The sequence below is a fragment of the Culex pipiens genome, chromosome 3 (genome assembly GCF_016801865.2).
Source record: "Culex pipiens pallens isolate TS chromosome 3, TS_CPP_V2, whole genome shotgun sequence".
NCBI classification, from domain to species: domain Eukaryota; kingdom Metazoa; phylum Arthropoda; class Insecta; order Diptera; family Culicidae; genus Culex; species Culex pipiens.
This window is the reverse complement of record NC_068939.1, coordinates 164,543,191-164,555,318: the sequence shown is the minus strand read 5'-3', so window position 1 is coordinate 164,555,318 and position 12,128 is coordinate 164,543,191. Positions and strand designations below refer to the sequence as shown.

The 12,128-nt window shown below is 32.2% G+C and overlaps 1 protein-coding gene across 1 annotated transcript; it reads left to right on the top strand.

Moving 5' to 3' along the window:
- The first annotated feature begins 2,099 nt into the window (after positions 1-2,099).
- Positions 2,100-11,723, top strand: LOC120431732 (CDP-diacylglycerol--inositol 3-phosphatidyltransferase-like). The gene is made up of 4 exons (XM_039596856.1): positions 2,100-2,313; positions 2,587-2,721; positions 10,309-10,626; positions 10,688-11,723. Exons 1-4 carry the CDS (start codon positions 2,265-2,267, stop codon positions 10,858-10,860), a joined length of 675 nt encoding a protein of 224 aa, XP_039452790.1. The 5' UTR covers positions 2,100-2,264; the 3' UTR covers positions 10,861-11,723.
- The last annotated feature ends 405 nt before the right edge of the window (positions 11,724-12,128 follow it).

Here is a 12,128-nt window from a genome sequence, read left to right as displayed (position 1 = left end):
GCTATTTAATTTATAAATACTTTAATCTAGACTTTAATATTAAAATTATTTTGCAATTGGGTACTAAAGCCCTATGCCAATTTTTATGTACCACGGTAAAAAACACGATTAAAAACCATTTCTGATCACTTTTTTTCTTTTTAATGCAAAAAAAAAAAATTGACAAGACAACATTTTTTCGATGGATCAACTATGGTCCCCTTGGAACGAGCTGTCTTTTCTGTCAAGAAGGACCGCAAGGTTAATTTTTCAAAATTGATTTAAAAATCCATTTTAAACTCTTTGTGGTCGTACAAAGGGTCATTGTACTCAGAAAAATAAGCTTTATCGCTAAAACAATAATATCAGCAATCTAAGCTTCATTTTAGGACCCAATTCGGCATAATTTATATTTTGAATTTCCAAAATACAGATATTACAAATTGTTGGATAACTTTTTTGTTATTATTTGAAATTTCTGAAATGTTTGTTTTCCATATTTTCAAATGTTTATTTTTGAATCATTTGTATTGTTGAATATAAGATTGTTATTGATTTTTTCAGTAAGAAAATATATTTTGTATGATCAATGTCAAGTTTATTTTCACTCCGGTTTATTTCATTTCGGTCCCGCCAGGTTGGTTTAATCGGTCAGTACAGTGGACTCACAATCCAAAGGTTGCTGGTTGGCATAGCAATAGTTGGCGACACGTGGGCCGACAGCAATAAAGACAACTTATTTTTTTTACTCCATTTCGACCAAAAAACTTAATCAGTCCTTTAAATTTCAGGATTCTGCATTTTGAAATTCAACGGGATTTTCAATATTATTATATCGAATACAAAATTTTTAAAACTTTTGTAACTTTCAGTCGCATTCAAAAAGTAAAATTCAAATTCTTTGATTTTTCCATCAAAACATAATGCAAATAAGCACCGCGCGAAAAACTTTTCAGCTGCGTACCGCTTAAGAAAAATCTTTTCGTGACCCTTTCCTTGACCGTTTCTTAGGCGTTTTTTTTTGTATGGAGTTTTGCGTTCCTTCCAATCTGCGTATCAGCCTTTAACTCATAAATTTCTGTCTTGATTTCTGTTTTTTTTAGTTATATTTTAGTTTGTAAACTTAAATTTAGAATTTTCTGAATTTCTAAACTTCCGTTTCAAAATTTTTAAAGTTTTTGATTTTATTTTATTTTTATTTAACCTTCGGGAAGTAGCGTGTTTTGGCATTTCTTACAAGTGTCGTTACAAAGTGTGTACAAAGTACACGTACGCGACTGCCGGTGGGTTAATGAACATTTTTGGGCTTTCCGTCTGGTTTACTTGATTTCGAGCAAAAAACAAAATTAGTCTTTTGAAGATTAAAATTTTGCGTTTTATGATTTTGAATTATAATTTTCCTTAATTTGGATTTCCTTAAGGAATTTAGGAATTTTTAAAATTATTTAAACGTATTTTCTTTCGTATTTGAATAAGCAAATTCAAATTACAGAGCGGTTTCTCTAATTAGAATGAAACTGCATTCGAATGAGCGAATCCGAATTCGCGAATTGGAACGTCTGACAGGTGTCAAAAGCTTGAAACCACGTGTTCGGAAATTGGGTCCTACAATGAAGCTTAGATTGCTGATATTATTGTTTACACCGATAAAGCTTATTTTTCTGCTAGTTTTTCTGAGTACAATGACCCTTTGTACGACCACAAAGAGTTTAAAATTAATTTTTAAATCAATTTTGAAAAATTAACCTCACAGTCCTTCTTGACAGAAAAGCTCCTACTTAACAACTCGTTCCAAGGGGACCATAGTTGATCGAAAAAATGTTGTCTTGTCAATATATTTTTTTACATTAAAATGAAAAAAGGTTATCAGAAATGGTTTTTAATCGTGTTTTTTACCGTTGTACATAATAATTGACATAGGGCTTTAGTACCCAATTATTAAAAAACATACATAGCGTTATGTTTGGTCGATCCCCTTGTCCAAAATTGATAAAAAAACATCGCATTAGCAGCTCACCCGCATCCGTCAACTGACAGCTCTGTTTGCAAAAACCTTCCAAAACAACATCGCCAGAACTGTCATCGAGATTTTAAGCCAAGAAAAACCTCCCACACTTCACAGTTTTGCTTTGGCATTGCATCGGGTTTGTTCGTTCGTTCGGGTGTGCGCGCTTCGAAAGGCAAGAGGAGAAAAATTTGCAAAATCAGCAGAAAATCGATTCCACTTCCGCACAGTGCTTTGATTAATCAACGTATTTTCCTGCGAAAGCAAAACACTTGCCACCATGTCGACGGAAAAGGAAAACATTTTCCTCTTTGTGCCGAACCTGATTGGTAAGATTGAATTTTGGCAGGTTGAAGAGTCCTTCCTTGCCCTTGCACTTTTTTTACTCTTGCTTCTTCCGGAGGGGGTCTTCTTCCCCCCTCGGTTGTGGGTGGCTCGGTGGGTGGTTTGCTTTATCAAAACAAACGATTGGGAGAGGAACCAGAAAGTGGGTTGGGGATTCTCCGCCCGTAGCCGACGAAATCTGCGACGCCATACGGCGAGATGAAAACGTCTGTTTGTTTTTCCTTTCTGAAAATAATGTGTTTTGTTTATTTGCTCAGGTTACGCCCGGATCGTGCTGGCCATCGTGTCCTTTTACTACATGCCCACGAACTACGTGATTGCCAGCTGGTGCTACATCATCAGCGTGCTGCTGGACGCCCTCGATGGCCACGCCGCCCGCCACTACAATCAATGTGAGTCCAACGACGAGGAAGGGGCGATTAATTGAATTAAAAAACTAAAACATGCCATGCCATATATGCCGCATATAACTAACTAAATAAGTGTTCCTTGGTCGTGGTGGACGCAACAAAGTCGGAAAATAGAGGGAAAAGGCCAAACGGCGAAGCGAGCAAGATTGCATAACTGTCGCCGGTGGAAAGGGGAAGGGAACCAGGGCAGATTAGGTTTGCGTTACTGTTTGGGGAATGGGATTTGGATGAGTTTGGGGGAAGAATCGTAATCTTATCACGAAAAAATGTTTGGTGACATCGGTTGGGAATTGAAAAAAGGCATAAAAGGCAACATTGATTGAGTGTATTTACAAAGGCAATCGATATCTTTACAACCTGAATGTTGTTAATTGATTAAAATAATGACCTGAGAACAAGGCGAATACGTTTTAATGAAGTTCTTTGTTTAGCTAATTTAAAAGGCAATTATATATCGACTTTGTTTATTACACAAATTAACCTGCCTTCAGAAATGCTAGTGACAAAATATGTTTAAAAAATGCTTTCACATCTGATTTAAACAAAAAAGGGAAAATTTGCATATAAAAACAAACTAATTGGTTAAAGGTAAAGCTACCAACTGTACGGTTTTTTTTTAACGTACGGATTTTCAACCCGCTTTGCGCCGGAATTTTTGTTTGGATTTTTTTTTAAATATAAAAATTGAAATTTCGAGCCATGGTTTAAACATTTTAATGAAAAAAGTGTTTTAAAATGCATTATACACCTGTCCAGTTGTTTTGCCATCAATAGTTTCCAAAATATCTTAGTATTCACGAAAATTTTATTTTTTGCGAAAAATAAAATTTTTGCGTTGCTGTACATTGGAATTTTATAAAAATTCAAAACATTTTTAAACAAGTCCAAATATGCTAAATATGATTATCAATGCAGAAAAATGCATTTTAGATTGTTTTCAGTTGATTAGACTTCTATTTTCCTGGAATTTGTGAAGTTTTTTGGAAAAATATTTTTTTTGACCCCTGATTTTTCAGACTAATTTTGAAGGGGAGGCGACATAAACTTTGAAAAATATTTGCAACGGCCTAAAGATGTAAAAAAAACAAAAATTAAAAAAATAGCAAACAAACAACAAAAAAAAAGTCATGCCGCTCAAAAAATAAATGAAATCAGTTAAATGCATTTTTGTATGACCCAATCTCACCCCTGATTACGGTTGAAAAAATTCTAAAAATGAAACATAACTAAAAAAAATACAAAAATGTTTAAAGAAAATTAAAAAAAAACCTTATTTAATCCACCTTTAGGTGGTTTATACCTTCCTCTCATTTATAGAGTGATTCCAACAACACCCCTATCGTTAAACTTAAAAAAAAATAAAGAAAAAAAAATATGGGGAATCCAAAAAATACCAAAAAATCTATTAATTCATCGATAAGGGCCGATGCATTTTCAATTGTTTTCACCTTTTTTCAGGGTTTTTTTTATTATTGCCCTCTAATTTTTTGGCCGTTTTGAAGGGGGAAACAAAAACTTTAAAAAATACTTGCAATAGCATACAAAAAAAAAAACAAAATATAAAATAAATAAGAAAGTTGATAAAGACGAATCAGAAATAAAATAAAGTTATTTCGAAGGTTATTTTGATTTTTTTTCCATCTAGTAGATTTACTCGATTCTTTAAGCACTCGCAAACTCTGTGCCCAACTTTGAATTAAACAGCTATTGAAAGATGATCCACATCTAAGCTTAGGATAGTAACTTCACATAAGCCATGTTTAAACAAAGAAATAAATTATATGAAATGATAAAAATATAGAATTCAAAAAATAATAAAATTATAGATATTAAAAATTTAAAACAAAAAATAACTGAAATCCAAATCTAAAAATTTCAAAAAAAATTACAATAAAAAAAACAAAAGCATCAGAAGATTAAAAAAAAAACGTAACTTAATTCACCTTTAGGTGGTTGGTGCCTTCCTCTCATTTATAGAGTGATTACAATCCCCTAAAGTGTCCACATGGTTTATGGATCTCCCCTAACGTGATCGCAGTACCTAAGAGATCCTAATAAAAATAAGTGACGAGAAAAAAAAAACAGACTTCCTACAGACTTTTTGTCAAGATAATACAGACACCGCCTTTCAGGAAAATGGCATCCCTCTATACAAGGCTTTTTTAGTGGCGATCAGACGGGACCATTTGAGGTTATGTTAATTCAGATCATTTTTTAAACTGCTTGTAATTTTAGATAGGTAGGTCAGATCATGAAATTTCTTAATCCACAAGAAAGGTCTTCTCATATGCTTTCTAAAAATATACATCATGTGAGGGTTTCATGAAAAAACACCCTTTTTACCATAATTTTAATTTAATATGAAACAGTTTTTTTAACATAACTTTTAAAATACATGAGAAAACTGCATGAATTTAAATAGCAACGTAGGGGACGTTATGACGGATCGATTAAAACCATTCCGGCCAAAATCGGTTCAGCCTGTGACGAGATATTCCAGTGACATTGATTTGGTACACATGTCTACATACAGCCAAACACACAGACATTTGCTCAGCTGGTGATTCTGAGTCGATATGTACAAATGAAGGTAGGTCTAGGAGGTATAACTAAAAAGTTCGTTTTTCGAGTGATTTTATAGCCTTTCCTCAGTAAAGTGAGGAAGGCAAAACAAATAATTTAAAGCAAAATAAAAAAATCAAGAAATTTAAAATTATTAAAGACAAAAAAAAAATAATAAAAAGTTAAAAAGATTTCCGATTCAAATATTTTTCAAAACAAAAAATGCAAAATATGAAAATTGAATTTACACACAAATTTCTATTTAAAAATTTGAACTAGGTATTTTGAAAAAAATAGTTTTACGACCGCAAAGGATTTATAATTAATTTATAAACAATTTGAAAAAAAAACTTCGCGGCCCTTCTTGACAGAAAACGTCGTACTTGACAGCTCGTTCCAAGGGGACCATAGTTGATCCATCGTAAAATGTCGTCTAATCAATATTTTTGTGTGATTAAATTAAAAAAGTGATCAGAAATGGTTTTTGATCGTGAAGTCTCAACGTGTTTTGTGGATTAACCTTAACATTAAAAAGAAAAAAAAATAAAAGTTTACAAATTCGATTGTGTCACGTTCCCCAGAAAACCATTCCCCCGAAAACCATTCCCCAGAAAACCGTTCCCCAGAAAACCATTCCCCCGAATGTACCATTTCCCAGAAAACCATTCCCCAGAAAAGTTTCTTTCTCGAAAAATCAAAGTAGTTTCAAATATTAGTTTGTTTGAAATTTCTTAGAAAATATAAAAATTAGACAAGGTTATTTTATCCATGCCAAGAAATTTTCCCTTTTTTATGACAACAATTCTTGAGAAAATAACAGAAAATGTTAATTCGGCTTATGACTCGTTCTATTATTCTAAGAAATTTTCCCTTCATTTTCAGTCATGTTAAATTTGTTATACAAATGCCGGATAAATTGCAGTTTCTTTTTATTTCTTGTTTTCCGTGAATGCTATTTTTATTTTGCAAAGTAGAAAAATGTTTGTTAAAATTAAAATATGATTATGGGTGTCATTGGTATAATTCCATTTGACATATTGGACCTTTGGCATATTGCTCATTTTGCATGATGATTTAAATTTTCTAAATTTGATTTAAGGTGACAAAATTTAATTTATCATTTTTGGAAGAAGAAAACTCTCTTGACTTACAATAACTGACCATTTTTTCCTTCTTTTAAGGTCTCCTGACACAAGTTGAATTTCACCTTCTTTAAAGAAGGGAAAACTGTCTTGACTTGTGATATCTGCTAACAGAAGTTGAATTTTCGCTTAAAATTTTTTTTTCTTGTATTCTTTCTTGTTTCCATAAGGAAAAACTCTCTTGACTAGTGATAACAAATTTAAAAAGTTGTGTAAGTGGTCAAGTATTTTTTCCCTTACTTAAAGAAGGGAAAATTAAACCCGTGTCAGCAGTTATAATAACAAGGCTATAATTTTTTCCCTTCCTTAAAGAAGGGAAAACTCTCCTCCTCTCTTTTAAAGGTAAAATTCAACTTGTATCAGTCAGTAAAGTTTTCCTTTCTTTAAAGAAGGGAAAACTTTCTAGCCTTGTAATAACTGCTGACACAAGTTAACGTGGTGATTATTGCACTCGAGCGTAATATTTCAATCTTTATTTCTCGCATCACGTTCGAGATGTTTCGATCTAAATATTATGATCATAATTTGTCAATGGTAAGTCAAAAAGTCAAATTAAAAACATTTTCAAAATTCTCAAAAAAAAATCAAAAGTTTGGAATTAAAAAATCAAAATTAAAGAGAAAAGAAATTTTAAAATTTAAAAAAATCTAAGATTATGAATTTTATATTTTTTATTTTTTTTAAATTTTGAAATTATGGAAATTTAGATTTTTTTTTGAATTTTTGAAAATTTTGGAAAATTTTGAAATTTTGGAAAATTTGGAAATTTTGGAAAATTTTAAAATTTTGGAAATTTTAGAAATTTTGGAAATTTTGGAAATTTTGGAAATTTTGGAAATTTTGGAAATTTTGGAAATTTTGGAAATTTTGGAAATTTTGGAAATTTTGGAAATTTTGGAAATTTTGGAAATTTAGGTAATTTTGAAAATTTTGTAAATTTTGTAGATTTTAGAAATTTTGGAAATTTTGAAAATTTTGAAAATTTAGAAAATTTTGAAAATTTTGAAAATTTTGAAAATTTTGGAAATTTTGGAAATTTTGTAAAATTTGGAAATTTGAAAAATTTTGGAAATTTTAGAAATTTTGGAAATTTTGGAAATTTTAGAAATTTTGGAAATTTTGGAAATTTTGGAAATTTTGGAAATTTTGGAAATTTTGGAAATTTTGGAAATTTTGGAAATTTTGGAAATTTTGGAAATTTTGGAAATTTTGGAAATTTTGGAAATTTTGGATATTTTGGATATTTTAGAAATTTTGAAAATTTGGAAATTTTGGAAATTTTGTAAAATTTGGAAATTTGAAAAATTTTGGAAATTTTAGAAATTTTGGAAATTTTGGAAATTTTAGAAATTTTGGAAATTTTGGAAATTTTGGAAATTTTGGAAATTTTGGAAATTTTGGAAATTTTGGAAATTTTGGAAATTTTGGAAATTTTGGAAATTTTGGAAATTTTGGATATTTTGGATATTTTAGAAATTTTGAAAATTTGGAAAATTTGGAAAATTTTGTAAATTTTAGAAATTTTGTAAATTTTGAAAATTTTAGAAAATTTAAAAATTTTGAAAAATTTGAAAATTTTGGAAAATTAGGAAATTTTGGAAATTTTGGAAATTTTGGAAATTTTGGAAATTTTGAAAATTTTGGAAATTTTGGATATTTTAGAAATTTTGGAAATTTTGAAAATTTGGAAAATTTTGAAAACATTCAGAAATTATGAAAATTTTGGATTTTTTTTTTAAACTTTGGAAATAATTATAATCACCACGATAAATATTTCTGGGGAACGGTACGTTCTGGGGAATTGATTTCTGGGGAATGGTATTCGGGGGGAATGGTTTTCTGGGGAACGGTTTTCTGGGGAACGTTACACAATCATAAATTATAATTTCAAGACTTTTATATATTTTAAAATAAATAAATATTTTCGGGAATAAACATAAAAATAATAAAATTCAAAAAATCATAAATTAAAAAAAACCTCAAAATAAAAATAATCACAAGTTTTTACTAAAAATTATAAACAATAAAGTTAGAATTCAATATTTGATACAACATACAACTAAACAATTTTAAAGTACAAAAAAAAAAAACAAAAATTTAAAAGTAAAATCAAATTTCAAGATTAAAAAATGTAAGTAGGGGAAGGTGTGGCAAGAGGAGCAATCGCTCGTGCGGCCTTAATTTTTTACAATTTTGATATTTCCAGTATGAGGAATTGTTGCTTACAATGCAATAAGTTGATTCTACTGCCACGGAGCATAATATTGAATGACGGCTGCTGTTCAGTACACTTTTGAAGAATTTTTATGTTTCACATATTTCATCTACACTATTCAATCACAAAACTTCACCAATTATCAAAATTTCCACTGAATTCCTCATTATTTCTAACTAAACAAAAAGGCCCCTAAACATCATTCAAAACAACAATCCGGTGACAGCGCTTTAGTGCCCTTTCAGTTCTCTTCTAAATTGCATTTAGAAAGGGCCCATTATGAACAACAGTTGGAAAGTTAAAAGGGCATAATAACGATTTTTATTTAAAATTATGAGTTTTATTGCGAATTAAGAAGCATTAAAGCAGAGTTGAGGATAATGATGTGTTTTATCGTATCATCGGTAAAAATACCATCAGTCAAGCTTCTTTTTTTAATAGGAATTGAAAGAAGTTTGCAAGCGATTTTCTCGAGACGCGGTTTTTTTGATTTTGTGCCCTAATGAAAGGTTTGGCTCGATTTCATTGTTTTTGTTGAAAGCTTTTAAAACAATTTGTTTAAGTGGGGCAAGTGTACCACATGGATTTTATGTATGGAAAAAAACTACGAATTGCCGCAAAACATATTTTATTGGGGAATTAACCGGCTCCGTGGCTTAATGGTTGCGGCTTCTGCCTCGAAAGCATAAGGTTCAGGGATCAAATCCCGGTCGGTTCCCTTGAAATTTGGACTCAGGAATTGAACTTTGAATATGAACAAAAAACCTTTAAGAATCAGGTGGGATTCGAACTCACACCTTTGGATTGATGGTCTGGGACTGCTTCAAAAGTTCTTAAGATATATGGTGGTTACTAACCGAACCGTCTCAGTTGAAATATACTGTGGTTATGGCCAAGTCCTGCCAAGACGGGGGTTTAAATACATACATACATACATACATACATACATACATACAAAAACATATTTTATTGGGAAATTAATGCATAAAAGTACTTACTAGTACTTAAAAATGTTTATGAAATGTGCATACAAAATATAGTGATGTTATAAAAGATTTAGCATTTATTTTCCAAATAATTTTTTTTTTCGAAAAAAATAAATTATCAGTAAAATATTATTATTTCATCTGAAAATAAAAGAAATGTTTCAAATACATTCTTATCTGACTGTCAAATTGATAACAGTAATTAAATTGTTATCAAATTAATATGCTATTTCCTCTTGCCCCAACAGGTTGTTCGTCTTGCCCTACTAGTTAAGTAGAATGTATGTAGAATGTACTGAAAATCAACAATTTTAAAATCAATTTTTTATCGTGAAAAACAGAAATCAGAAGCCCTTGCAAAAAAATTACTCCGGAATCACGTATCACGAAATTTTTATTCTGCTCAAAATTTGGGTCTCTAACCTTTACAAAAACACTTCAATGTTACCTGTCTTGCTGTAACTAAGATGGTGGCAAAAATAGAGGCGTTTAAAATTTTCAGAGCTATTAATTTAATTTCATTTATTTTAAGAACTTAATATTTAAAGATTTAAATAAATATAATGATGTTATCAAGTTTTTAGTAAACAAGTTATCAAGTTTTATTAGAACAAATATGTTGCATGAAAAATACAAAAAATACAATAAACCCGTTTTTCTTCAGCCACCAAATTCGGCGCCATGCTCGACCAGCTGACGGACCGGTGCGGCACGATGGGCCTGCTCGTCACCCTGAGCTACTTCTACCCGCGGTACATGTTCTGGTTCCAGGCGTCGATGGCCATCGACGTGGCCTGTCACTGGTTCTACCTGCACACAACCGTCCTGCAGGGCAAAACGTCGCACAAGTTCATCGACATGTCCGGCAATCCGATCATGCGCGTCTACTACACGAACCGGATCGTGCTGGGGCTGATGTGTCTCTTCAACGAGCTGTTTTACGCCGCGCTCTACCTGCTGTACTTTACCCCGGGACCGTTGAGTGAGTTGACTTCTTGATTTTGGATTCTTTCGAAGGTATTAACTTAATTTTGTTCAAACAGTCCTCGGAATGTCCTCGTTCAAGCTGCTGGCGATCGTGTCGGCCCCGGTGGCGATCGCCAAGACGGCCATCTCCGTGATCCACGGGTACGTGGCCAGCCTCAACATTGGCGTGATTGACGTGGCCGAGCGGGAGGCCCAGCGGGAGCGGGAAGCGGCCAAAAAGCCCCAGTAAGGCGTGACGTTCCGGTCGTCGTGGTCTCTTGAAACTCTGCTTGAAGTACCTGACCTGGAAGAGGGCAGAACCCAGAGACCATCGCCAAACAAGTATTCGCGCGGTCAATGTCGAGTTTAATATGGATGTCGTGTAAACTAACCCATTACTTCCCTTACGTGTGACTGTCAGTAATCGATGTTTTGTTTAGCAAATACAAAAGGGGAAAATCGGGAACAAATCGGTTCCAGGGTTTAAGGTTAATGCAGAGCAGGATTGGAATTCGTACCAAAAATAAGGAAAAGAGTTATGACAATTTACTTTACACAAACACACACTAAAAACACATGAGACTGCAAAGTCTAGCCAAAATGAGAGAGAAAACGAGAAATCGAAACGAAAATACTTAGTTAAGGTTCTAAAGTCACTCTAACTTGCACCTGTAACACACGCTGGTAAACAACACAGAAGTTGGTAACATTTACGTTTTTTAAACAAATCAGTCAAGCCATTGAGAAGCAGCACTTTCACGCTTTATCATTCCACGAGGACGAGGAAATAAAATGAAAATTTGATATTATTAAAAAAAAAATGAAGGGGAAGAGTGATGTTGTAGCAGCAGCCCAGTGTGAGGTTATCCCTTTCTTGTGGTAGAGAAAAAAATATAGGTTCGTAAGAATATCCGAATGTTTCACACACCTTTCACCGAGTAGTAGATTAGTAGAAGAAAAAAAAACGTGGTCATTGATCGATGTTGCACCCAGAAAGAAATTTCATTTCTAGATTTTTAGACGAGGCTGTTTGGTGTGGGGAAAAACAAGCAAGCAGCGAAACAAATATTATCAAATAAATAAAGAGAACTATGTAGAGTTAGTTTACTGTAATATATAGTTGTTTTTTGTTTATTGAAAGAAACTCTATGAGAAGATTTGGTTTAAATAAAACATTTTACAAAAAAATCCTTCATCATAGAAACTATTTTGCATCAAAATGGGACAGTGAACATACAGCGAAAAATCTTTTATTTTATGCTTTGGTATTTGTCGGCAACCGACGTCTGCCTCCGAACAATATTTGACGCAAAAAAACAAAAAAATACTCGAGCAAATTGGCAACACTGGTAGTTCTCCTCAACCCTCTCTTTTGCTGAAGTGGACAAAACTTTTGCCTGGGTGGATTTACTCAAATTGGGTATTGAAGCCTAAAAAAAAATAATTGAAAGAAGAACAATTCACTGAATTACCGATCATTCGATTTTTTTTGTATTTTTTAATCCGGCTGAAATTGTT

What these genes read in the sequence shown, in the direction of transcription:
- LOC120431732 (XM_039596856.1), top strand. Translation starts at nt 2,265, where the DNA reads ATGTCGACGGAAAAGGAAAACATTTTCCTCTTTGTGCCGAACCTGATT. An exon ending in CTTTGTGCCGAACCTGATTG is followed by an intron (nt 2,314 to 2,586) that starts GTAAGATTGAAT and finishes TTATTTGCTCAG; the next exon opens with GTTACGCCCGGATCGTGCTG. An exon ending in CGCCCGCCACTACAATCAAT is followed by an intron (nt 2,722 to 10,308) that starts GTGAGTCCAACG and finishes GTTTTTCTTCAG; the next exon opens with CCACCAAATTCGGCGCCATG.